At 38.7% G+C, this 26,793-nt stretch overlaps 1 protein-coding gene across 3 annotated transcripts in view; it reads left to right on the plus strand.

Moving 5' to 3' along the window:
• LOC131061244 (uncharacterized) overlaps positions 1-24,575 on the plus strand; it is a 138,873-nt gene extending 114,298 nt beyond the window's left edge. The window contains exons 9-17 of one of the 3 annotated variants that reach the window (XM_057994792.2): positions 9,720-9,823; positions 9,964-10,028; positions 10,130-10,175; positions 10,271-10,336; positions 10,444-10,486; positions 10,594-10,649; positions 10,812-10,869; positions 10,971-11,009; positions 24,017-24,575. In XM_057994792.2, the coding sequence (XP_057850775.1) occupies positions 9,720-9,823; positions 9,964-10,028; positions 10,130-10,175; positions 10,271-10,336; positions 10,444-10,486; positions 10,594-10,649; positions 10,812-10,869; positions 10,971-11,009; positions 24,017-24,027 (488 nt within the window). In that variant the 3' untranslated portion in view covers positions 24,028-24,575. Of the gene's footprint in view, positions 1-9,719; positions 9,824-9,963; positions 10,029-10,129; positions 10,176-10,270; positions 10,337-10,443; positions 10,487-10,593; positions 10,650-10,811; positions 10,870-10,970; positions 11,083-24,016 lie in introns of those variants that run through there. The other 2 variants (XM_057994791.2, XR_009110519.2) reach the window with 2 other exon arrangements.
• The last annotated feature ends 2,218 nt before the right edge of the window (positions 24,576-26,793 follow it).

Raw genomic sequence — 26,793 nt, forward strand, 5'->3', positions numbered from 1 at the left:
ATACTTCAGTTCTTTCATTTGTGCAAATTGGTGAAGTTTTCTACAAGGGTTTGAAGTTTATTGTTGAAGAACATTTATAGTTGGTTGTGAATCATCCTTCTTTGGCACATGGAGTTATATCATTTTTGTTGGGAGAGATTATCAACAAATTATTCAAGGTTTTAAGAGCAGATTGCAAGTTTTTTCATCCACTGCTACAGTACCCGCGTGAATAGTGCCGCGCTACAGTAACTCGTGAATAGTGAAACGCTACAGTGATACGTGAATAGTAAAATCGCTACAGTATATTGCATCTTAGTTGAGTCTACTCAAGGGTTCTTCAAGGGTTTTAATTGCTGCTCATTTCCAGATTAGTTGCTGCTGTCATGACATTGGAATTTGGGCAGAATTTATAATTGTTGGAGGCCGTACTATAGCAGCAGCAGCCACACATGTTGCTTCACAATTTACATGGTATTTGAGTTGCTACATTACCCACAACGTAGGCGCTTCATTGGATCAGGTTCTCTTGCATTTAATTTCAGTATTTAATAGACATTCGAAGTTGGTTGTATGCTGCCATTGTACTTAGACCTGGGTATTTTGTTTCATATCATATTCAGCTGTCAGCCAAGAGTCTTGGCCCTTTCATATCTGTGGTAATTGGGACATCAATAAAAAGGAGTTGCATATGATATATTTGTAGTATTTATTTCAGTTTGCAAGATAACTGTTTGTCTTAATGTCCCTAGCTGAAAGTCAACATTTCATAATAGGAATTGCATGGCAAATGTTCGATAAAATGCTTATGGCTGTAGCTCTCATTTCCATACTCTAGTTTGCAGCATATGTTATTTGCACTTTCTTTATTCCTTGGTGAAACATCATTGAAAACTCAAGCAAAACCCAAACACTGAAAACATTGAAAAATCAAACAAAGGCAGAAAATTGTGGTTGGTTAGAGTCCACCAGGTGTGGGTTCTTACATCTTGTCACAATGGCCTCAAGCTCTTCTATGAAGACACTTGGCACTGTCTCCAATTTGAATTCCAGCATGGCGGTATCCTTTTCACACTTGGAGAAAAACTTCTCCCATCTTGGCACAGCCTCCTGAGTTTTGCGCATTGTGCTTGAGAACAAGGAAGCATTTTCCAAATGTTCTTTCTGGAAGGATTCCACGAAGAAGAATTCATGCAGCCTATCCTTCAAGTTGTCCACCGTTAGCTCCTCATCAGTTAATCTTCTTGCAAACAATGCCTCACAGCATTGAGGATTTCCTCTTGAACCTTTTTGACTGATGTACTCAATAGTGTTGACTCCCTATTGGACCTTTCAAAGAATTCTTTTCCAGTGCTTACTGCATAGAACCACCAAGGGAAATGATGTGCCTCATTTTCCCCAATGACTTCTCCATCAATCAATGCTTGCTTGGAAGTCTCCATTAGTGCCTCAAGACGTGGAATTGTCAAGTCTTGATAAATGTGCACATCCTGTCATGAGTTATCCATGCTTTCCAATCTACCAAGGATAGCCAGGATCCTCCTGTAGAAGTGAGCCAAGTCCTCAATTAATTTGCAAGTTGTAGTGAAGATGTCTTCCACCCATTCCTTAGAACATTGAGCCATTTTCCTTATTTCTTCAAGTCCATCTACGGATTCCTTCGGAAGAGAAGAGGGAGGAACAAAAGTTTGATCCTCCTCTCTGAATGGACGCATCAAATGGCACACATACTCACATAAGACTTTGTTTTCACTCTTCAACTTCCTATTTTTCTCTTCCACCTTCATCCACTCCTTCAATGCTAAGGAAGACTCATCAGATTCCTCTTATCACTTGTGCCTTAGAGGCACACCCCAAGTCAACTGTTGTAACATTATACTCATCCGAAGTGATCTCGCTTCTCTCCTTGTCAACTCTGGGTACACCTATATGCAAAGTCTTGTATCTTGATTCATCTCTTGTAACTTTAGAGAATTTCTTTGCTGCCTTCTTTTCTGCTGGCTTGCTTATCTTGTTCAAAAATTCTTCAATCTTGTGCAAGATCCATCTATCCTCTGGCACTTTCCTCATTCTCTATTTGAGCACAATTTGGAGTGGCTGCTTGCTAAACTTGCATTCCCAACTATTCCTGTTCTTGTGAAACTTCCTAAAAAATTCCTAAGTCTCCCATGTTTGTTTCCCTAAAAAAATCCTAGACTTGTTGTTTTGTATTCAAAGGAATTTCATGTCTTTCATTCCTTTGTTGAACTGGCCTTCGGGAGGCACTGACACTGAGAATATGCCGCGCCTGTGAAATGTCTTGGTCTTCATCCTGGGGCTGATTTCTTGTTACTTCTCCTGTGAAGATGTCGACTTCCTACACACTTGAAGAGCTACCAGGCGATTGCGCTTCCTCCAACCTTGATCTCTTTTGTTATGGTTCCTCTCTTTGAACTTCCTTCCTTTTCTTTCCTTGTGAATTCCCAAGAACACTTTTCTCCTTATTGCATTCCATTCTTTCCTATGAAACTGCTTCCTCTTGGACCTAGGCTCCTGGTGACCTTTTAGTGGCCTCATCCTGGGATTTCAAGTCTCCCATCAGATTGTAAGTTAGGTAGACATTCTTTGCTTTCAACTTAATGATGTGTCGTTCATCCCAATGCCTAGTGAACTTCATAACCGGCCTACTTAAAACATCTAAATCATCAACTTCTGGTTCTGACCAGTTAGGCTCTTGAATTGGCATATCCTTCTCCTTTTCATAACCTGGTTGAACGATATTCACATCGTCTTCTATTTGATCCAACACTTGGTTGATTTCACAGATTCATGTCAATTTAAGAGGCAATCTGGAGAACATCCTCTTTCTGATTTCATAGTCATCTTTGGCGTTAGCCCAATAATCCTCCAACTGAATCTTGTGCATGTGCTTTATGCTAGCTACCATCCTTATCTTATCATACGGATCAAAGAATGTCCATGCGGTATGAGGTGCTAGGTGGTAGAATATCAATTCATCTGCTGACTTTTCCGTGACCACCAATGATGGACACATTTCATCATAATCTCCTATGACAATTGGAAATTCGAGCCCAATCTTCTTTTGAATTTTGTCATAGGTAGTCAGCATTCTAGTTACTTCCAATAGCACCATCTTTTCTACTGGATATCTTGGGAGTTTATATGACTGGGCAAAGAATCCTTGGACCCAAATGTAAGTAAATTTTGGAAATTGAATGTATTGGGCCCCTTACTTCTTTAATATGCATAGTGACGATGTCACTTGCTTTCTTGAAAGAAGTATGATCATATAAGTGCAATTGTGGATAGCACTCATGGACCTTCAATTGTCTTGGACCACATCCCATGGGTCATTTGCCTAGTAGTCCGTTGAATTTGCCCATTCTAGCCAACATGTAGACAACATACAAGCTCATGTAGAAACACTGGGATTGCTTTAAATTCCTTAATGAGAAAGAGACAACTCACCATTCCAGTGGATTCCGTCTGTCGTTTTTGATAAAGGATATCTTGGAGGATTTTTCTTGCCTTACAAGAATTTTCATGATCTTTTCCAATTTTGAAGAATTGTTGAGCGCCTATCAATCTTGGAGAAGGAAAGTTCCTTTCCTTGTGGAATTTTGCCATTTTATGTTCTGCGAATGCTTGGGGTTGTTCTATCCCGAAGGAGGAATTATTTGACACTTACCACTTTTTCTATTTTCCAAGAATTCTATCCTGTTTGGAGTCTGGAGGAGAAGAATTTTCAACATTTAGCTGATTTTTCATGTCCCTCAATACCATCATCATGGCTAGTGACTTTCGCCATGTGGATAGTCTTCTACCTCTTTTTGTGACTTTTGCTGTTTTTATTGTCATGATAATGGAAGTTCCCTTGGATAGGCCTTGTTGTTTCACCTACTTGCATGGATCCAAAAGAAGCAAAAACCAAAGAGGGACATCATCCCAAGTTGGGAGCCCATTCTTGATGGCCATGATCTCCTAGATGGCAAGGAGAAACCCCTTAATAATGACCCCCCTCGGTCTCCACTAGTATCCATTTTTGTTTTTTTTGGGCTCTATCATTGACTTTTGGGGGTGTGATTGCATTCTGCTGTCCTCATTTTTGCTTTAAAAATGATGGACCATTACATAAATGTTTTGTCAAAAAAATGAAAATTTTACTCTATGGCATGCTTCCTGAGGCATAATTTCACCTTACCCTTGCACTAGACTAATCTTCAGTCCATCTTCAAACCACGTTTCAAATTTCATCATATTTTGAGTTCGTTTGCTATGTTTTTCCTTCAATTTTGGGTTTTTTCTCCTTGACTGCAGGGGGGAAATTTTCCTTAAGTTGCAAGCTTTATGTTTTCCTTTTTTTTAGTGTTTATAGGGAAATTTTAAGTTAATTACAAGTGCACTTTATGAAAAATAGAGCTTGTAACTTGCTTTTTATTTTCTCTTTGTTGCTTTTTAGCTTTTAGTCATTGTAGGAACTTTTTGGACATATTACAAGTGAACCTTTAAATTTTAAAGTTTAAAACTTATAATTCCTTTAAAAAGTTCCACTTGAGTGATTTTAAATTATGGTAGGGGTTTTTCTCCTCCTTTACAAGTTTTATAAAGTTACCTTAAGTTGTAATAGGGATTTTATTTCCCTATTACAAGTTTTTTTTTAAAGTTATTTTTGTGACTTGTAAAAGGAATTTTATTTTCCCTTTACTAGTCTTTACAAGTTTTACAAAGAATGCGCTTCCATTCTTGAGAGATTTCAGCCTATCCTAGCTAACACCAACACTGGGCTCAAAGGTAATGGTGTTAGATTCATCAAGATCAAGGTTGGAAGAGAAGATGATTCTTTATGACCTCTTGGGCACAAGTCTGAAATCAAGGAAGGTGCATCATCTTCGGGCACAAGAATCAAGTTGCGGGTTAGTCGAGCGATGATGCTTCCTCCTGAGGAGGAGACAGTTCGTGGAAAGGAGAAATCCTAGCTTCACATTCATGTGATTGATCCTGAAGATCCAAAGGAAGAACAACAATCAGATGACGCTCCTAAGTCACTAACTTCGGAGTCACCTCATGAGGTTCCTTCCTCAATCCTCATGGAGCTACCTTTATCTCCTCCTGACACAATAGTGGATGAGTCTCCTCAAAATGTTGTTCCCATTTCAGCAGTTGAGCCACCTCTTGATCATCAACAAGAGAGTTTGCTGGAAATCTTCGAGGATACTCCTGCATGTATTCATTTGTCAGAGATTGATACCTCTACTTCCAGCTTTGAGGAGTTTATGAAACAATCTTCATGCCCTTTGGTTACTGAGCAAGCCATGGTTGCTATCTAGATAGATACTTCCCCCAAGATGACCATGGTTGTTCAAACAGAAACTGCTTCTCCTCTACTTTCAACTGCTACTGAAGGAGAACTAATGGCTTTACCTCCATGGCTTAGTTCTTTCACTCCCAAGAGAAAGAAGCGGGAAATTTCTCCTGATGTCTTTGATTATCAGCAACTTAGGTAATCAAGGCCCAAGGTTGCTAAAAGAGCCAAGACGATCTTAAGGGTAACGGTTGACAATAACAAGATGAAAGTGGCAGAGATTGTTGAGCCCCTTGTAGACAAGCCACATGAGGAAATGCAAGCTGCTGATTACAGGGTCACAAGGGTAGAATTGGGTAAGCAAACGCATGAAGTGGTCAAGCATGATGCCCAACAGTCTATAGCTTCACTAGTACAACGATATGACAAGCTTCTAGCAAAGAAAGACAAGCTAGAAGAGGAGAATAGGCAACTAGTTGCAGTTGTTCAAAAGATTACAAAATCTGCTAGTGAAGGGAGCAATCCTTCAAGTTCTTCCGGTCCACAAGAATCAATTCAAGGAGTTGAGAGAGCTACTCAAAAGGTACAAGCTTTAGAATCTTGGGTATATCAGCTATATGATTTATGTGCATAGGTCTTGAAGGAAGTTTTTCAAATGATGGTCAAATTGAAGACCATTGAGGAACAATTGAACTAGGTTTCTGGTACTTTCAAACAAAACTTGGAAAAGGTGGAAGATAGCTTGACAACATGGCTCAAGATTCCTCAACAAAAGTTGAGCGTTCTTCTAGAACATCAGGTTATTTCTTCGAGAGTTGTGTATCTAGAATATCGGGAGCTCTTGGAGAACAAAGCCCTTGTTCTCAAGTCACTTGTTGAAGACATTGATGATGCCATGAGACTACGATTGGAAGTATTTCAGGATATTGTTTCTCCTTGTGAGAAAACTTCTTGTAATATCATGGATCATAATGGGGAGTTACTATTAGAAGAAAGGGTTCTCTCAGATCTACAGTTGAAAATTCATCATGAGTGGAAGAGTGAACCATTTTCAGCTGCATCTAATCAAGCTTTGGTTGCCTATCAAGTTTTCTTGCAAGAAATTCAGTCTTCCTTTGAGAAGAATAATGCCACAATCCTTCGTTGCAACGATGTTATTGTGAAAACCATGATCATGGCAAAGAATACCCACGAACCGAATCCTGATGAGCTGCAAATGATCATTCAGAAGTTCAAAGGATTTATGTCTTCACATGCTGCAACTTAAGTGTTTTTCAACACTTAGTTGCATTTTTCAGAATTGTAATCTCTTAGTTGTAGTTTCTCTTTTGACATGTTTACTTGTAAAAACATTTTGTAAATTGCAAGTCAAGTCATTACTTGCGCTTTTGTAATTACAAGTAGACGAGTTACAAGTCAATTTAGAATAGGACTTGTGACTTTAAATAAGTCATAGTTAGTTATTGAATAAGTCTTGGTGGTTGAGAGAATTTCTCAAGTTAGTTAGGATCCTCCCACCTTTTTCTCAAGACTCCTCCCCTATAAATACTTGAGGGGGTCTATTGTAATTTTTATCTTTTAGAAAGCAAGCAAAACTCTGCCAAATTTGCAGCAAAGAAATCTTTGAGCTTTTGTGTAAATTGAAGAATTGAAAGGAATAGAAGAAGATTGTTCAAGTTTTGAGTCTTTGTGCTACATTCTTGAGTTTGTGTTCCATATTATCTTTCTTGCAAGTGTTTCTTAGAGAGGTTAATCGAATTTGATTTGCAGTCTTTGTGCTGCAAGTATTGGAGGTTAATATCAATTAGAGTAAACATTCTTTTAGGAAGAGTTGTAAGACTTTGTGCTTACAATTATTCTTGAAAGAAATTAGAAATAAATTTTGTGATAAGAAATAGTTGCGTCTTTGAGCTCATACTAATTCTTACTGTTTTGTGTAAAAGAGAATAAGATATTTCAGACTTTGTGCTGCTATAATTTGTTTTTGATATTATTAGCATAGAAAAGGGCAGACAGGATTTCATATATTCAAGCCTTTGAGCTTGATATTCTTGTCCCGTCCCGAAGGAAGTGATGGAAGTCTTTGAGCTTTCAAGAAATTTCATTTCCTTTCTGTCATCTTATTTCAAAAAGTTGTTATTGCTGTTCTAAGTTAACTTGCTATCACTTTTCTGTGAAGAGAAAAGGATATTGGCTTTCTTGAAGAAAGAAGAAAGACTGCTGTCTCATCCTGTTTAGTTTTAGATTAGATATAGATAGGGGGAGCCTTCCCTTAATTAGGAGAGTTTTACTCACACACTGTGGTTGAAGCCACAATTTTGTATATTTCCCCAAGTGTATTTTCAACCAACAGATTCCACCGATTTTCTATGTGGATTATGTATCATATTTTATATTTTTATTATAGAAGCTCATTTTTCATCATAAAACTAATAACAGGAGTTTATTTTGCTAATGTTTCATATTCATAATGAGAAATTCATAAATTAACTCGATTTTAAACAAATCCTTTGCATTCTTCTATCTTGGAAGCACACACCTTATATTTTAGTACAAATTAATAACAATAAATGATGAAATGCAACGGGAAATTTAGCACCCATAATGGGCCCATGTTCAATTAAGGAAGTATATCAGCTCTTTCTTATATGCCTCAAGAATTAATATATTTACAAAAAAACTCATTTGGGAAATGGATGCTAGTAGCTAATCCCTCTTTAAACTTTGCAAATCTTATCTATTAAAGGTGACCATCCTTGAAAGGTGGCTTCCCCTAGTAGAACAATTATCCTTAACATGTGGGGTCATGTGTATGTATCCAAACATCTCTTCTTTAGTTGTGGGGATTAGTGAAGAAGGAAATGTGTTATGAACCATCCCACTGATGTACCTGCATACAACTACTGTTTATGCTAATGTTTGGATTTAGAGTACACAAAATTGAAAAGGACGGGCATCACCAAGCTACATTTAGACTGCTCGACATTTACCACCAATATGGCATGGCAAAGTTGGGCTCCGCCTCCAACCAACTCATTTTCCCATTTAGCTTAAAACTAATAAATCACAAAACTTGACAATGTTATTGCAATTAGATTCAACTTTCAAGCTTCTACAAGCTATATGATTTATTAAAAAAGGAAGCTTCAGGAAAGGAATTGCAGAGAAATGGATCTATCATTGACATTTCATGCCTCCTTTTTTGCTCTGTCATGATTCATGACGATGGATGCTATGGATTACAAATCAGAGCTCCTTGTTTAGATTGCAAGAGGTGGGTAATCTGTTGTAAGCACAGTAGTGGATACAGTTAATGTGTATCTTGTTTTTATTAGTGTAATTATTCATCAAAACATAAAATAGGCTTGTTAAATCTTTTTAGCCTGTGAATGATAGCTTTTCCCAAGTCGCTTTAATCAAAGACTAAATCTTTGCTTAACCTATTCGGATGTTTAACAGTCTCTATAACTACTCTCAGTTTTCTACCAAACACAATCTCCTACTTTCTCTTTCGTTAGACATGTAGAAATTTTGATGATTTTTTAGTATGTTCAACTTTGCAAAAATGGCAGTTACCAACCAAAGAGCATATTGTTTTTTTAATTACATTTCTCATTCAAGTATAGTTGGTAGGCAGGGTAGAGTGTGGAAGCATTTAAAGCAAATGGTTTAAATTTATATTTTAAGCAATTCTTTTATGTATAGGAAAACATAACTTTGCATGACACTTTTCCTAAAGGATAATTGACAATTCTTGTTTTACATGATGCTTATTCTATATTAATTATCAGTAGCAATTTAATCACTTATGTAATCAAGATTGGAGAGATAGGTGCATCTATGCTATTTCCATTTGATGACCGACTAATGCTTCCATCTGTTTGCATTTCCTAATTTTGGTGCACAGTTAGAACTTTAGAAAACTAATTCTAAAAAGCGAAGGAACTGTAAGCTATTAATTGCTTGTTTTTAAGTGTTATAATGTTAAAAAAATGCAAATCAGTTGCATATAGGAAGTGGCATTGGGAAAACATGTTGCAATATTATTATATTTCTGAAATTGGAAATAAAATTTCAGTGGAAGATGACTATTCATAGATAAAAGTTGTTTCCGCCTGCTCCAAAAGTGTTTAACTTTACATGGGCCTCCTGCCATGTCCATCTCGAAATCCTTGGGCAGCAAGGAAATTACATGCAGCATGTGACAAGATGCAAATTATTCTTAACTTAAAAATTTATGTCATAGGAGGTCTCGTTCAGAAATTTTGTTGTTGGGATCTCAAGACTAAGAATTTATAAGCATCTACAAAACATTAACGATAAATATGCTGGGTTTGATTTTAAGGAATTGTTGTGAAAAATGTTTGAATTGCTTATAATGGACTTAATGCTGTGACTATGGGCTAATTTTGATTTGCATTTTGACTGTTTGCTGCAGGGCATTTTCGTCATCCACATAGTATACATCCAGGCATACTAGCTCGTCTTGTATGCCGACTGTTTCATCCAACATCATCTTTAGCAACTGCATGTGGCATGCAGGTATGATGTTAGGCACAGGGAGTGCTCATATTTCGTTGCGATCAGTATCACTACTGAAATATTTCTGTGATGCTATGTGAATATTGGGCATTGTCTTGTTTGTAGTGTATGACAGCTACGGGTTTTTTTGTGATTTGTAGACTCTCATTGATATTTCTGGAATCTTAAGGGTTGTGTTTGCTTCTCTGCTTGCTATCATAGCCAGGTATGCTGTCTCATCCTTGCATTTTATTTGTTATTCCATTGATCTAAAGTTATGCCTTCATTTTGCAGCAGATTTTAATCGAGAAAAATTACACTTTGCAGAGTTATGGGAATTCGAGGGATGTTTTATCGCCTAGCAGGTGAGCAGGTATTCTTCATATACTTGCTGTAGATATAGTCAAATGAAATTGAGGAATCATGTATTGGCATTGCTACAAGTAGAATCTACATGTGATATGACAGGCAAGGCTCATAGATGATGCTAGTGGAAATTTGCCTCCATATGATCAGTTTATCACTCTTGGTCCTGTAAGTACAGCTCTTGTATCGTTCACATTTTAAATTGCATTATTCTATATTCAAATTTCATGTGGAAGATCTTCTTAGTGTTATTTCTTTTTGATTCCTATGTATAGGTATGTTGTCAGGAAACAGTTGATAATCTGAAGTCAGAAACAGGTATCATGCTTGAACTCGCTTTCTTTAGCATGATGCTGCTGGAAAACAGTTTCCATGTCATTTTATTGCGGTTTCTTATGACATAATTCTGTTTTATCCTTGTGCAGGATATGAAGTGGCTATTGTGGATGTCAATGACTTAAAACGGGTGCAGATCTTGGCCGTGAGTACTTGATATAACCATAATTATTGCTTTCCTTCCTGTAACTTGTACATTGAGTTTTCACAAATACTTCTGGATATCAAGCTATTTTGGATTAAGATCAGATTTTATATACTGTGGGCTATGCTGATAGTAGAATGGTTGAATTTATGATGAATGTAGGCATCATTTGGTGTGGACCGTAACTATCTTGAGTTGGCTCTCAGAGACAATCCTGCTGGCAAGCCTACTAAACTTCAATTTTTTCTGAATCTTCTCTAAATATTATTTCCATCTTTGCATGCTTCGATGTTTTTGCCAAGTTTTCCACTTGTTGGACAGGAAATGATGACGAGCAGACACCAATTGTACTTATAAGAGGTTTGAGACCACCCTTCCATGCAACCAGCTGATAGCAGCAGATCAATTACCTGGTTATGGGGACTAATCTCATGTAGGATATATTCATATTAAGATTATATGCAATACGCTTTTCCTTCATTTAGTAGTATTTTTGAAAATGTTATAAAGATTCTATGCTATGCATTTCCTAAGGATTCTTGTTTTTCCTTTATTATTAGTAATTCATTCTAGATATTGGACACTGTTTTCCCCTGAGGGGTGTGTGTTTCAATAGTGCATAACAGTACAGAAATGTAGTAAATATGACAGCATACAGCAATGCAAGTAAACAGAAGAACTCAGATGTATGTATTCATTAATGTCAAATGCCAGTACATTCACAACATCACTTTGTTCCACAAAAACTTCACGATAACTTCACCTTGAAATAGGAAACCAAGTACATATATATAGGTGTCAGTGTAGGTTGTCCAGTGCCAACTACGGACAACCGTCACGTAACCACCGACCCTTAACACTCGTAACGTTCTAATTTTAATATGACATAATTACCCGACATCTGTTGGATGCTAATGGCTGCACTATGGTTAATGCTTATCCATCCTTGTTTGTCATGAGTTGAACTTTTGAAAGATAATCCTTTCAGTACATCCATTGTGGTTAAATACACAAATAATTGAATTAAATTGATGGATATGCCCATAAAATTTATGTATCTATGTAACTGCCAAAAACTCTAAAATAGAAAATGAATTAACTTTTACCAGTTCAGGTTCGAAGAACCCAGTACGACGGTACGACAAAATTTTGAAAAGGGATTTGGGTTCATTAGTACAAAAACATATATATATATATATATATATATATATATACTGATATTTGTGAAGCCTATAAGCATGAATTAAAATTTGCATGTCACAACATCATATAAACAACAAAACAAACATAAGCTTGTAATCATAGCATCATGATGATACCATAATAGCATCATATACATCAAGTTTAATATCAAAATGACAAAATATTCAAGTATCATTGTTTCAACTTTCAACAATATAAAGTTTAATCATCAAATGGATCATCTAATTCATCCTCCTCCTCCTCATTGACATTGACATTAGATGAGCCAATGCCACTTGCACTTGCACTATAAGTTGGCTCGATTTCCGAGTCATCAAGTGTCAATGCAAGAAGCTGAGAAGTAGGTGCATCCAAATTAGTATGCTCTGGCTCTATATCCCACATCTTCGTTTCCCCTTGTGTGTAGTCATGTTGTTTGTGTGAAAGAAGACGTAGGTTGGAATGCACATATATTAAATTCTCCACTCTTTTTGATAGCAGCCTATTGTGCTTTACTGAGTGGATGAAAGAGTATGTGCTCCAATTTCTTTCTGAAGTAGATGAACTAGCAACCTATGAAGACAAAGTAAACAATTAAAGTTATACATTAATAAAAATAAAATTACTAGCAACCTATGAAGACAAAGTAAACTATAAATAAACTAAAACTTGTAAATTTAAAATTTTAATTATTTAAACTTACTTGTGATAAAATTTTTATAGCGAGGGGTTGTAGGTGTTGGAAGCATGTGCCATGGAAGTACCACCAGCTATGAGCATCCTTCTTGGATCAATGACGAAGTGCATCAACACTTAGACCATTCCCATTTGCGAATTATATGAACTCATCTGTAACAGCATCTCGCAAATCATCATTAGTATATAGTCTAAGAAATGCTGCCTTGTACCCATCAGATACTTCTAGATCTCTCCATGGTGGAATCCTTCCTGGTTTATCAAGAAACTGATTGCTATAGTACTTAGGTGTCAATGCATAGGCAAGAAGATGCAAAGGAGTGGTCATCTTATTCCACCTTTCTACAATAATTACTTCCAGTTCTTTGAAGAATTTCTCCTAGGGGTCATTCTCTTTTTCATTTATAGTGTGACCTTTATTTTTTCAAGCATTGAGTGAATGCCATCATAAATCTCACCTATGCAAGGCCTATCCATGTTTGTATAGCGAATCATGATCATGATGGGCTCAATGATACCTAGGAGATATGTAACAAGATCCCACCATTTCTCATTCAATATTCTCTCCCTAATTTTTTCTGCCCTCTCAGTGCTATTCTGCTTCCATACAGTCCAATTGGTGCTGATCACCATATTGCATAGTGCCACTCTAACTTTCACAAGTCGTCTTAAGACGATTGTGTTTGATGCAAAACGGGTCTCAGAAACCTATAATACAAATTAATGCCAAATGATTAAAAAATAAAGCCAAACTTTAAAGAAGAATACACAATATAGCTTACACAATGATATTATCAACATTGAAAATTAAAAAAATCAGAAAATGTAAAATTAAATTACTATTTCACTTACCTTCAATAGCTCCAAATTGGAATAGGTTCTAAAAATCCCTTGAGACATGTGGTGGTTTGTAATGAACATCTGGATGTCCTCAGCCTCTGCATACACATCTCTGATCCATTTTATTTTTTGCCCAATCCTTTGTAGCATAAGATTGAGTGAATGTACTGCACAAGGTGTCCAAAAGATGTGATCATAGCGTTGTTCAACCAACAAACCAACAGCTCTACAATTTTTTGCATTGTCTGTTATGACTTGACAACATTGCGGGGTCCCACTGACTCAATGGCGGAGATGAGAATTTTTGCAATAAATTGGCCATCTTTTATTTGGCCCTCACAATCCACAACTTTCGAAAACATTGCCCCTTTAGGGGACACCGCTATGACATTGATCAAGGGACGGTTTTTAGCATCTTTCCACCCATCTGAAACAATTATTACATCTGTCTCAACCCATGAATCCCTTATGGGTTTCAATGCATCTTCAACCCTCGTCACCCCTTTCTCCAATAATGTTCCACGTACCTTCTCATAACTGGGGCCCTTGTAATCTCTTGGAGCCTCATTAACACTTTTTATCATTTGCTTCCAATATGGAGAGCGAACAACATTGAAAGACAACCCATTTCCATAAATGCACCTTACTATATCTTCATCAGCATTGTCTCTACTCTCATTTTGGATTGCGGTTTCTAAAGGCCCCTTTGTTCTTTTTCGTGTCAAGGGTGGTTCACTTTGAAGTTTGAGGTTCATTTGTGGCAAAGAAGGGGTGGTCTTCTACTACAATATTGGGATTAGAAGGGGCTTGCATTCCCCTTGTTTTCTTTGATGCGGTTTGGTTCAATCTACAGGCTTCTCTCTCTTCTGCCACCTCATGCTCCCTAATATATTTCATCACTGTCTCATCTGGTATAGGTTTACCATCTTTTCCAGGGCATTTTTTGATGCCTCTTCCTTTTATTCCACACAAATGGCCTACCACCCAATAATGTGAACTATTACGTTCAATACCACATCCTTGGCATCTGCAATAGAATCCCCCACCTCCTGGAAGTTGTTTTATAATGTCAACATACTTCCATAAGGGAGAATTTGGATCATTTCTTTGTTTTGCAATTATTTGTTCATTGCCAATGGAGGAAGATGTAGATGCCATTCTAGTTCCTATGGCAAGAAATAATATAAACATATTCAAAAACAAAAACTAAATAATGAAAAAAAATTCAAGTTTCATGTTTGACAATTTGTGAAACAAAAACAGTTGGAAACAAATGTTAAAAAGCCTACCTTTTGCAGCCAATGGAAGCTTGAAAATGTATGGAAATGATGCTGCAACACTTGTTGAAGCTTCAAAAATCAGTTTTCAACTCCTCTTTGATCTTGGAAGCCAAATTTTGTTCACCCTTTCTTCAACCTGCTCTCATAAAACTTTTGTTTGCAACACAAATGAGGTGAAATGAGTGAATATAATGTTTTAGAAGTCACTTTTAGGGTATAAGTTTCACTTTTTAGAAGGTGGAACTCAAAAAAAAATTAAACTTTGCATATATTTTGCTTTTTTGGGCCGCCCAGTCGCCCGGGTTCAACCCAGGTTCGACCATGTTCCAACCACCTCTGGGTTTTTCAAACCCTGGTCGAACCGGACCCGAACCAGGGACCCATTTGAACCAGGACCAGTACCAGGGGGGGTTCAAGGGTGAACCTGGTAACTTAGACTTTTTCTAAATCTAAGAAAATAAATAGATACATTACATGCTTAGCTGAATTTGAAACTATTAAAAACTAACATAACTGCAATTAACTAACCCATTTCAGCAGAAAGGAAACATTAACTAACATCTTTCAATTTCATAACTTAAAGTAAAGAGAGAGAGTTTAAGAGTTTAATCTTTCTGATGATGAAGCTTTACACGTTACATTTGGGAGAGGGAGAGCATCATCAAAGGCTTTTCTGCCCAACCACGAACCTAAGTCCCCTGTAAGCCGGTTAATTAGTAAATAAGGCTTTTTGGTAATGTATTAAAATAAAACAATAGTATTAAGTTATAACTACGGGGTAGTTGGTTGTTTGACGGTTGATGGCCTAACCAACCGCAAACTCTTTATATGTAAGTTTGTAGCACATTTGGAGACACATTCTAGTGGAGATTAATATGATATACATCTGTGTTACATGAATATATCTTGGTATACTGTATTGTGTGTTGTTGGTTCCATGATATTGTTCTATTATACTCTGGTGTTATAGTTTGGATCTTGGTGTTATGTATGCTACAATTTAACCCACTTAGGCTACTAACATTTTGGTGTCGTTGCCTAAGTTGAATCCGGAGGTCTCTGGAGGGAAGGCTGGCGGGATGGAAGCATAATGGGTCGTCCATTCGACTAAAGCATCCTGGTAACAGACAGTGACGTAGAGGATAACACCGAAGTAACCAGGGAGGATCAGTTGACACAAGACCTGATTCACGCGTGGGATGTTTCCGTGGACCGGTACGTACAGCGAGAAGCGGAATTGAGCGCTGTCTCGGCTGGTACGGTATGGGCGGAACTCAACGTGAACCAGGCGGTACATGATCTCCTGGGTAGTCTTCCACGGTTGTTGGCACGTGTCCTCGTGGAACGTGACGAGGAATGAGAGAACGTACGAAGGGAGCAACGTAGGCAGCAAGTGCTCCAATAGTACAAAGAAAGGAATCGAAGAGAAGAAGAGCAGAGGGACTCAATACAGCGTTGCAACCCCCGTAGTTCCAATAATTAATGCCAAATACACTCAACAAAGATCGAAGACGAAAATCTTCGGAGGAGCAAGAAGGGAGCCAAGAAGACATAGTGAGGAGATCCCTGCGCATCCAGGAGCAACTAGAGAGGCACCTGAAACTCTATCGGATAGTTGAAGAAGGAGGGAGCCTCGCAGAAGGTTCTCAGCAACATACACAAGAGTGGGACAGGAGTCACAACAGCCCACAGGCAATAGAGAGTAGTGATAATTGGGAGCAAACAACCACACCAACCAAGTCATTCAACAATCCCCAGAGTAACCCGGGGAGTACGAGAAAAATAACACATACCCCTGAAAAGCAGAAACTTCCCAGATTCAATGGAATAGGATCAGAGGATCCCGCCCGTCACTGTAAAACTTGTGTCACCATATGGTAGGCCAATGGCGAGAATGATGAGGACAACTGGCTGAAAGCATTTCCAGCCACCCTCCGTGGAATTGCCATTGACTGGTACATGGACCTGCCCACCACTTCAAAGGATACGTGGAAAAATCTTGCTAAGGCGTTCGAGGAGGAGTTTCGGTTACTTCGGGACGATGACGAGATCGTAGTAGAAATATACAACACCAAACAGGGCAAGAGTGAGATGGTAAGGTCCTACTACCGCAGGCTGAAAGAATTGATTGGAAAAATGGACAATACCCCAACCGATGGTTTGAAGAAGCGATGGTTCATCGAGGGACTGAACCCATCCCTGCGGAAAAAGATGAAGGTAGTACCTCCATCCACTTTCATGGACGCGTACAATAGAGCCATGGACATTGAAAGCGAGAACAAGACATCGAAGGGTAAGAAGCGCACAAGTGATGAAGATAGTAGTGATCAAGAAAGCGAGGAGGAGTCCCGGACGATACAAGTACTCTGGAAGGATATGAGGCGGATGATGCGGGAAATGCGGACTCAGAAGGAAGAAAGTAGGGAGGGCAAGGAACTCTGGTGCACAGAGTGCAAACTGGAGGGACACACAAAAACCAATTGCCCGAAGCAAGTTTTCTGTGATATCTGCCAAGTGTTGGGACATTCCATCAAGGAATGCCCCTATAACTTGAAGACAAGGAGTGCCCGGGTACTATATACTCAAGAACAAGCAACACCACCAACTACACCCTCGAAAAACACAAACTCAGACACATCACCAAGTGGCTATAGGAATAGTTGGAGGGGGAGTAACAACAATAGCAATAATAATACCCCACGGGGTCGCATCCAATATAATGCAAAAGGCAGACCAATGATACAATGTCGAAGGTGTAACGAATGGGGCCATTTTGCGCGCGACTGCTAGAGTGGTGTTGGACAAGGAGGAGGGCTACTCTGCAAATGGTGTGGGCCAGGCAACCACGAGGATGCGGAGTGTCCAAGACAGAAAGGCGTGAACATGCTGGAGGTAGTTCGGCTGGAACCAGAAGTACTGGCCATTACCCGATCTCATGCAAGGAAACTAACGTACCTCGACCCGGGTACAGAAAAGGAAAGACTGAAGGAGGCACAAAAGGAAGTAGAATGGGAAATGAGTGAGGAATGGCGGAAGACAGTATCCCACAAACCCACCAACAACATACGAGCCACCTTTGAAGCAACCATAATGAAGCAGCCGCTACAAACCACCGTGCCGGTCCAAGTAGCGGATTTGTTGCAGACACTACCACAACTGCGGATAGCCATAAACCAGGTGGAGAAGACCAGAAAGGAGGAAAAGACGCCAGGCCACAAGGAGGAAGTGGAAGAAAGGAACCACTCAGAGGAGACCGCTGACCCCATGTTGATGACAGTAGGTGTGGGCAGAACACCAGCCGTAGTGGAAATGGAAATCATGGGCTACAAACTCACCAATACGATTGTGGATGGAGGATCGGCAGTAAATGTGTTACCAGAGGAGACATGGAAGGCCTTGGGGAAACCAACACTGTGGCCACTCGCATTCCACTTGGTAGGAGCAGACCAGCAGGGGATAAAACCAATTGGCACACTCATGGGACAAAAGGTAACCATTGGAACCCAACAATTCTTTCTAGATTTTATGGTTATATCTTTAGCAAGGAAGGGATATGATGCACTCTTGGGAAGAGGATGGCTCATCATGGCCAAAGCAGATCACAATTGGAAGAAAAACACTCTCAATCGAAAGTGAAGGGAAAAAATATATCATTGATCTACGGAACCAAGTAGTGAGTCAGGAAGTGGCTTCAGACTCTGGGTCCGAGAGAGAAGCACCGGGGGAGGATGGTGAGATGGAACCTGATGAAGAGGGAGTCCTCCGCTTAGGGAATTGCTCAGAGGACGAGACAAGTTCTATGAATGGGCTATTCCACTGGCAGATGGAGGATTATGAAATCTCCCACCCAGAGTGTAATGTGTTGGAGATCCTTGAGATCGAGGATGGTTCAAAACTCAAAATCTACAAGGAGAGAGAAACTGTTGCTACGAATATGTTGGGGTATGACTTGACAGAATGTGGGACCAAGGAAGACGAGGATGGTTCTAAGTCACGAAAGTTAGGAACATGGGTTCAACACAATTGGAAAAATAAGGAAAAATTAAAAAAAAAAGAGAACGCAAATAAAAACACTACGCATGAAAAGAGAAGGCCATAGAAAGATAACAAAGACCAAAGCAAATATAAAAAGTTTAATATGGGATTGGCAAAATAAAGGAAGGAGTGGTTCGAAAAAGACTAAGTGGAGGATAAAAAGCATCCGGCATGTTAAGAAAAATGATAAAGGGGCAAGTGGGCACATAATTCCTTGCGAAGCCAACGAAGGGGAAGTGACGAAGAGTAGTGCCGCAGAAGGTAAATACTGAAGGAATACGAAGGGCATATGCACAGCCGAAGGAGAGTACACAAGGGGAACACGCGGCAACAGTCGGAGCGTACACGAAGCCGCGAAGGGCACACGCGGCGTACTCAAAGCCGCGAATGGCACGCGCAGCGTACGCAAGGAGGCGAAGGGAAGCGGTGGCACACACGGCGTACGCAAAACTGTGAAGGGCACACACGGCGTACGCAAAGCCATGAAGGGCACATGCAGCGTACGCAAGGAGGCGAAGGGAAGCGGTGGCACGAAAGGGGGAAGTGAAGCCACGAAGGGAAGCGGTGGCACGAAGGGTGGAAGCGAAGGCACGAAGGGAAGCAGTGGCGCGAAGGGCGTATGTGGACACGGTGGCACGAAGGGCGTATGTGGACACGGTGGCACGAAGGGAAGCGGTGGCATGAAGGGCGTACATGGACACGGTGGCACGAAGGGTGGAAGCAAAGGCACGAAGGGCGTACGTGGACACGGTGGCACAAAGGGCATACGTGGACACAGTGGCATGAAGGGCGTATGTGGACATGATGGCACGAAGGGCATACGGGGAAGCAATTGCAAAGGCGGAGGGGGCGTACGCAACATGAAGCCATAGCGTACGCAACACAAGGCCTAGGCATACGCCTTAGCCGCTTGGTGCACCACAGGCGCCGCGACTATCTTCAAGGCCATGACGTACACAGTCGCAGCGTATGCAGTGATGGGGTGGAGCCCTACAAGCCAGCCATGTACTACTGGCTACACCTGGACACTTTCATAGTAGTAGCCACAGAGACACCCAAGAAGAAAGCAAAGCAAGAACTTGCAGGGAGCGCGAAAGATGGAGGGGAGGAAGATGACAGCTTTGAGGCAGAGACGGGGGAAGAAGAGACATATATCTCATCTTCATCTGATGAAGATGAAGGGGAGTTCAGTATGGAACAAAGCCACACTATGCATGGACCAGAAGGTGATAAGGAGGATAGGGCAGGCCCAGAAGTTGCAACATTGGAACCAATGAGCATGGTACAGGAAAGAGGGCACGTAGGAGGTCTGCCACAAGTAGGGCCAAGAAGCCATATGGGGGGCATACCAACCGTTCCAGGATGGGGAGTAAAGAAAAAGGTACTTTTCAAACCGACACAGATTCCCACCGCGGCACACTTGGTGCCTGGGGTCGCAGGGACCCCATCCCAGTTAATAGACTTGAGGAGACATAATGCAGGGGCCCACACTCTCCATATAAACACATCAAGGGGCGTGGAAGCCACTAGAGCTGTCGCATTAGTAGTGGCACCTATAACTGATTCTCCCGCAACCATGGGTGAAGGAAACATAGAACAAGAAATGCACTTGGTTATAGAAGAGCCAGAAGTAGACAGGGGGAAGGGAACAGAGGAAACAGACATGGAGGCCAAAACGGACAGCCTGTTGGCCAGATTTCAGATGGACATAGAAGTTCCACCACCATCACCATCATTGGGGTTTGACCAACAGGAGGAGAGCCCCCGAGGATTGGAGACTGGGAAAGGGCACGACACGTCTTCACCAGCAGAGGGTGTCGGAGGGTTAGAAGCTGCTGCGCAGCATTTTCTTTCAGAGTTGGAAGTAATGAGGACAGCTACACAGAGGATGATAGATCATTCTCAAGGATCCGATGTGCCTGCTATAGTGAAAGCAGCGGAAGCACTGATGGCATTTATGGCAGAGGGTTGTGAGAGGGAGTTCTCGGAGAAAATGAGAAACCAAGGTTGACCCGACAAGGAAACACTGGAGATGGTAGCATACTGGGGAGTACCACAGATCCTTAGCGGGCATATAGGAGGAGATCAGGAGGTGATGGGAGCTCGCACTACCATAGAGCGGACCTTCCGTACTACATTCTTACAGCTCCAGGGGATGACCTGGAAAGCGAGCAAAATGGAAAGAGAACACACCTTATCCCTACAGCGAGAGAGTTAGCTGAAGGAAAGAATCAACGCTTTGGAACAAGAAGTGGCACAAGAGAGAACCACGAGAGAACCACGCGGCTGGGAAAGGAACATGAGTTGGCTGCCTCTGAGAAGGACCGAATGGATGCACTCAGGTTTCTTAAAACAACTCGGGGGAAACAACTCGTTGCTGAAAGAGATTTGAAGACCCTCCGAGAGCGTGCCACGATGGGAACAGGGATGTCCTCTTGTCCCTCTCAGTAAATAGTTTTTGTTGTTATTCTGTTGTTTTGTGTCGTCTGGAAGACGACAAGTTTTGGGTGGGGGGATGATGTAAGCTGGTTAATTAGTAAATAAGGCTTTTTGGTAATGTATTAAAATAAAACAATAGTATTAAGTTATAACTATGGGGTAGTTGGTTGTCTGACGGTTGGTGGCCTAACCAACCGCAAACTCTTTATATGTAAGCTTGTAGCACATTTGGAGACACATTCTAGTGGAGATTAATATGATATACATTTGTGTTACATGAATATATCTTGGTATACTGTATTGTGTGTTGTTGGTTCCATGATATTGTTTTATTATGCTCTGGTGTTATAGTTTGGATCTTGGTGTTCTGTATGCTACAATTTAACCCACTTAGGCTACTAACATCCCCCATGCCGCTTCCTACTGGAAGGGCCTGACCCTTCACGAGGGAAGCAGATAAAAGATGGAACAAATGCCAATGAGCCTCTGAGCTTGGTGTTTAGAATCTACATTGACTGACCAGTCATACGCTATAGGTACCTCCTAACTTTGACACCCTGGCTAGTAGTGTATCTGACTCTCATGAACTGATAAACGCAAGTAGACTGCTGTGTTACCTTGGCCAAGGTTTTCATTAATTGCACGAAATGTGCCGTCCATGTTCACCACCCTTACTCAGCTTATTTAAAGAAGGTTGTGTTCTTGCAACTTACTCAAGGGTTTCACTGACCATGGGTAACTTTTCCAAGAGGTTAATGGTTTAACTCCTTCCATGGTGAGACTTCCCTGAGATCTATTAAGCATGAGTTGAAAGTTAATCTAACAAGATAAGGTTCAGTCTTTAATACCAACTGCACAAGTTACTTATTTCCAGACCAGCTATGGCTTACAATCACAGGTAATTCATAGAATAGCTGGACGGAGTTAATCTATAGATACGGTCAATCTTGACCACATTCACAAAGGAATTTTATAGAACAATTCAATCAGTTACACATTCTGCCATCGTTCAAAAATCACAAGGAATTGATAGCTCAGAACATTCAAGCAATACGATCTCCTCGAATGAATTACAACCAAGATTACAGACCAGAACAATCATGATATATGGTCCATTTCCAGCTTATAATAATAAATAACATATTCATTAACTTATTAGCATGGTTAGCGAGCATGCAGATCTTCTTAGCAGTGTACTATTAATTATTACGCTGATAGGAATCCTTGCCATTGCTTTGCTATAAGGTGGTATCTCACTACAGCGTTGAGTATATTGAAGGATTCAACAAACCAAGACATCAATAGCTTTGTCTAAATATTCTTGCAACCATATTTCTTTTGTTCTGATCTCAGAATAAAGATAAATACAATTCAGTTCAATCAAAAACAGAGAAAAAGTAACATATGCCTTGCCAGAGAATCTGCAGAGAGAAAAGAGAGCTCCAAGACTCCTGTCTAGCTTGATTCAATCGGCTCAAACACAATAACAGAAAGCTACCAACAATACATCACGCACAACCAACAACAACAATGCCACCAAATATCTCCAATATCCAGTGACATGGAACAGACTGCTCAAAGTTTCGCAGAGCAACAACACAATATTGCAAATGATCAAAACGACAACCACCCCCAAAACGTATTCGAATGCCTTATTAATAACCATGATACTTTCTATTGAAGAGCTAGCTCGGTGAGCTAGCACCGACATCTTTAACAAAATGTCAAAATGTCCAACAGTTACAAGAAGCCTCTGCCACCAAGATGGTGGCCACCATGACAAAGGTTGGTGGTCTTTAAACATAATGCATGATAATAATGTGAAACCTCGCATAATACTCATATCTAACACAAAATGGATATATTCGTATCCATACACGTACGTTATCTACGTATGTGTGTGGGTATGAATATATCTCTGAATACATAAATCTGTAAAAATGCCTTCGAAGGCAATCAAGAATAATATAACAATATATAACAATATAATAATATAACAATATCAAGCCGCTTATTTCTATGAAGCTGCCTGCACTTTTTTTCCTGCAGCATTCTTCCTTCAATTTAAGATTTTGATTAGTTTGTTGGAAAGAAAGCATGGTTTCATGCTAATGAATATGTATCAGAAATAAGAAGGTTTTGGAATTTTGGTCTATACATAGAATTGGAGTGATGGGAAAGTCATAGCCTGTATTCTGCAAGTTTTTTTTGCTGAATTTTCTATCTGATATGTTATTTTGCTGTATGGTTAACAAGAATATCAGCATCTCAGAAAAAGCTGAATTCTTAATATAATGTACAACCAACAATATATTGTCTTCTTGAAAGGTTATATTGTGTGAAATAAGATTTGTCAGTAATGCATTTATTTCTAAGTCACGTGCTTAATGTCAGTAATGCATTTGTTTCTAAGTCACGTGCTTAAAATGTTGCACGTTGAAAACATGGATTAATATGTTAGTCACATAATGTATATTGCCCAGAATTGTTAGACACTTTCATAGAAGCATGACTTATAAGGGAAGGTCAGGGGAGCAATTGTTCACACTTATCTTCCTGTGGTAATTGACGAAGGATTGGATTGATTCGTGCCAAATCAATTGTGCTGCTAGATTGTGATTGGTTTTGTTTCTTTGTTCTTTTTAAAATAATTTGAGCTGTTTCTTTTTTCTCTACAAAATGTGTGTATCCCTACTGTTTTTTAGCATAATATAAAATATACTGTTTTCCTGGGCTTGTGATGAGGATTTGTAGGTGATGACATTTAAGTTAGGTTTGCACCAGTTGTGGGCAACTATCTCTGGTGCAACTATCTTGAGATTGTTTTGTAGAGTCGTTTGATTGCAGTCTTCAAACTATCTTATATTGAAGGTTTTTCTTCCCTTTCTGAAACAGGGCATACCTAGAAGATGGATGCAGCGCTTGGGTGAATGTGTGAATTAATGAACAAGCTTAGTTTTTGGTGTTACAGCAGTTAATATGAAGTGCTTAAATTGATCAAGGAAAAGCAGTTATGTTTTGGAAAATGAATAATCATGTATTCTGAAAGTTTTGAAGATCTCCTTTCTTACATGTATTGGCTCCTTCATATGGATTCTGCATGTTGTGGAATCACTGAAGAAGAGGTTTTGATGATGATGCATTTTTGGTCAATATTGCACTTATGTTGCTAGTGAACCAAATCAAAAAAAGAGCCTGAGATGCTCAGGTGTGGGTAACGATTTTGTGGCCGTTGGCGATATTCAAGATTGATTATAATTTCAAACAGTATCAATCAATATTAAACAACAATGGATTTTAATAAAAAGTAATGGGTATGTATGAATCATGATAGTTCAAGCCTGGAGTTTTTAATTTGAAGCCGGTGTAAACAGCAGCATTATCCGTGTTTAAATTGTAGGTGCCCTATTAAGAAGAAACACTGAATACATCATGATTATTAACTTCAATTTTATGTTTAGCCTGAAGTGACAATCCTGCTTTTTATTTCAGTGCAAGGTGCGAGTTTTTTTTTTTAACTGGCAGCTAATGCAGAAGAAACAAATTTCTGAGTTAGAAATCTTTATGGCAAATTGGAATTCTCTACTGTTGGAAAAGGTTGCCCATTTTTCTAGCAAACGTTTATCAAAGAATTAGTTGCCCATTTCTAACCTGACACCATTTTGTTAGAAGACCTTCCATTTTTTCAAAAAATAAAGGGAAAGATGCAGAAACCTGTCATTCAATAAGATCTCGTCACAAGCAACATGAGAACTGTAACATGATTGAAGAAGTACTAAAAATTATCATTTAAAAGTGCCATCCATGTGAACCTTTATATGCATAAACATGATGTGTTGCATGTATTTGGCACTTTTAGGGATCACTAGCCAATGTTAAATAGACACTTATTATCATGTTGAAACACTCTTCACATAGCTTGCATGTATGTCCATAGGTAACACGGCGCTAAGAACTCTAGGCTTAAAAACCCTTTCTTCCTTTTCCTAGAGAAAATATCCTTTATATTACTTATATAACTTGTTAGAAATAAGAAAATCTAATTAGTTAATGAATTTTATTGGTAGTTTTTTAAGTAGTTAGGGCACGTGTGGTTTTATCCCACATAAGTTGTTAGAAATAAGAAAAATAATAATATCCAATTAGTTATGAACTTTGGTGATATTAGTAGTTAGAGTATGGATGGTTTACATATATTAAACTTTTGTACTTGTACACATTTATTAAACTTTTGGATATTGAAGGTATACAAATTCATTCAATGTGGAATCACAACCATCTTAATATGAAGCTAGGCAAAGACAAGTTAACAACTACCAATTGCTACATAAAATGTTGTTAATAGCTTCAATTGTGTTGACATCTAAATATATTTTACTTGATAGCCTTGATTAGGGAACAAATTGTAAGTGAGCTATTAATTAGTTCCCATTGTGTTAAACAATAACTTTGATTGTGGAAGTCATCAAACTAAACAAGCTTGGGTAACATCACAATAGTGTGGCTCATTATTGATATTTGACTGAAATAATATACTTTTTAGAAAAATAATATACTTTTAAGCTTAAATCAAACTTTTGATGAAGTCTTCTTCACACTTATCAAAATGTTTCATTAAAAAAAAAAATGTATCCTTTTATGGGGAATCAAATGAAGCCATTTGAAAATGTAATTTCTAGTCTTTAGGTTAATTTATAAATTTTTTATGTAATATATATTTCTAAATTCTTATAGTGAGTGCATGTCTATTATGGCTTTTGTTCAAGGCACTAGAAAAAATCATATTATTAGGTTTTTTTAAAAAAAATGCATTGTACTTTACATAGATATCTTTGTTTCAATGGAATTTTTTTTTTTTTTGATAAATAGGTTTAGAGAATTGTATTATGAAATAATATGTCTAAATTTTTTGTTATTACAAAGTAAAAAAATAATAACAAACAAAATAGATAATTAGAAATTAACAAAAAATCCACACATTAGAAATTAAAGTTAACACTCTAATTCTAATAAATCATAGAAAGTTTTTATTTGTAGTGAAAATTATGCATTATGGAATAATGTCACAATAAAAATAATGGAGAAAAATCAATTTAAAAAAAAAATAGAAAGGAAATTATTTTTTATTTTCAAAACAAAATTTTATAGTTCAAATCTATATAAAAAATACCATGATTTATAAGTTTACATTATCTTTAAATCCTTGCCAATTTGTTCTTTGTAATTGACATAAATTGGAAAATGTTGATATTGAGTGTCTCACTTAGGTCAAAAGGTAGAGCATTTATTATGATATCACTCTTTCTTGATCTAGTCCATAATGATCTAGGTAGACCCTTCTTTCTGTTTTAGCATTTGAGACATTTTGTTATTTATTGATATATATTTTAAATGGATTATGTAGTTTGAGGAATCTATAAGGGTCTAAGAGCTCAAGAAGAATAAACATGAATATAAATATAAATGGCCAGGAAGTCAAAATAAATGGACAAAATTATAAACTTTGGCCAAAAAGGACACAAGTTGATAAAAAAGCCATTATCCCATGGGCAAAAGTAAGCAAGCAATATAACCCAAAAAGCCATTGTGCAGAAACAAAAAAGATAGGTTAAAAAATAGAAAACAAAAAAACTATTCGCATGGTCCTCGATGCAACACTCCATAAGTTGTTT

The sequence above is a fragment of the Cryptomeria japonica genome, chromosome 11, assembly GCF_030272615.1.
Source record: "Cryptomeria japonica chromosome 11, Sugi_1.0, whole genome shotgun sequence".
Taxonomy (NCBI): domain Eukaryota; kingdom Viridiplantae; phylum Streptophyta; class Pinopsida; order Cupressales; family Cupressaceae; genus Cryptomeria; species Cryptomeria japonica.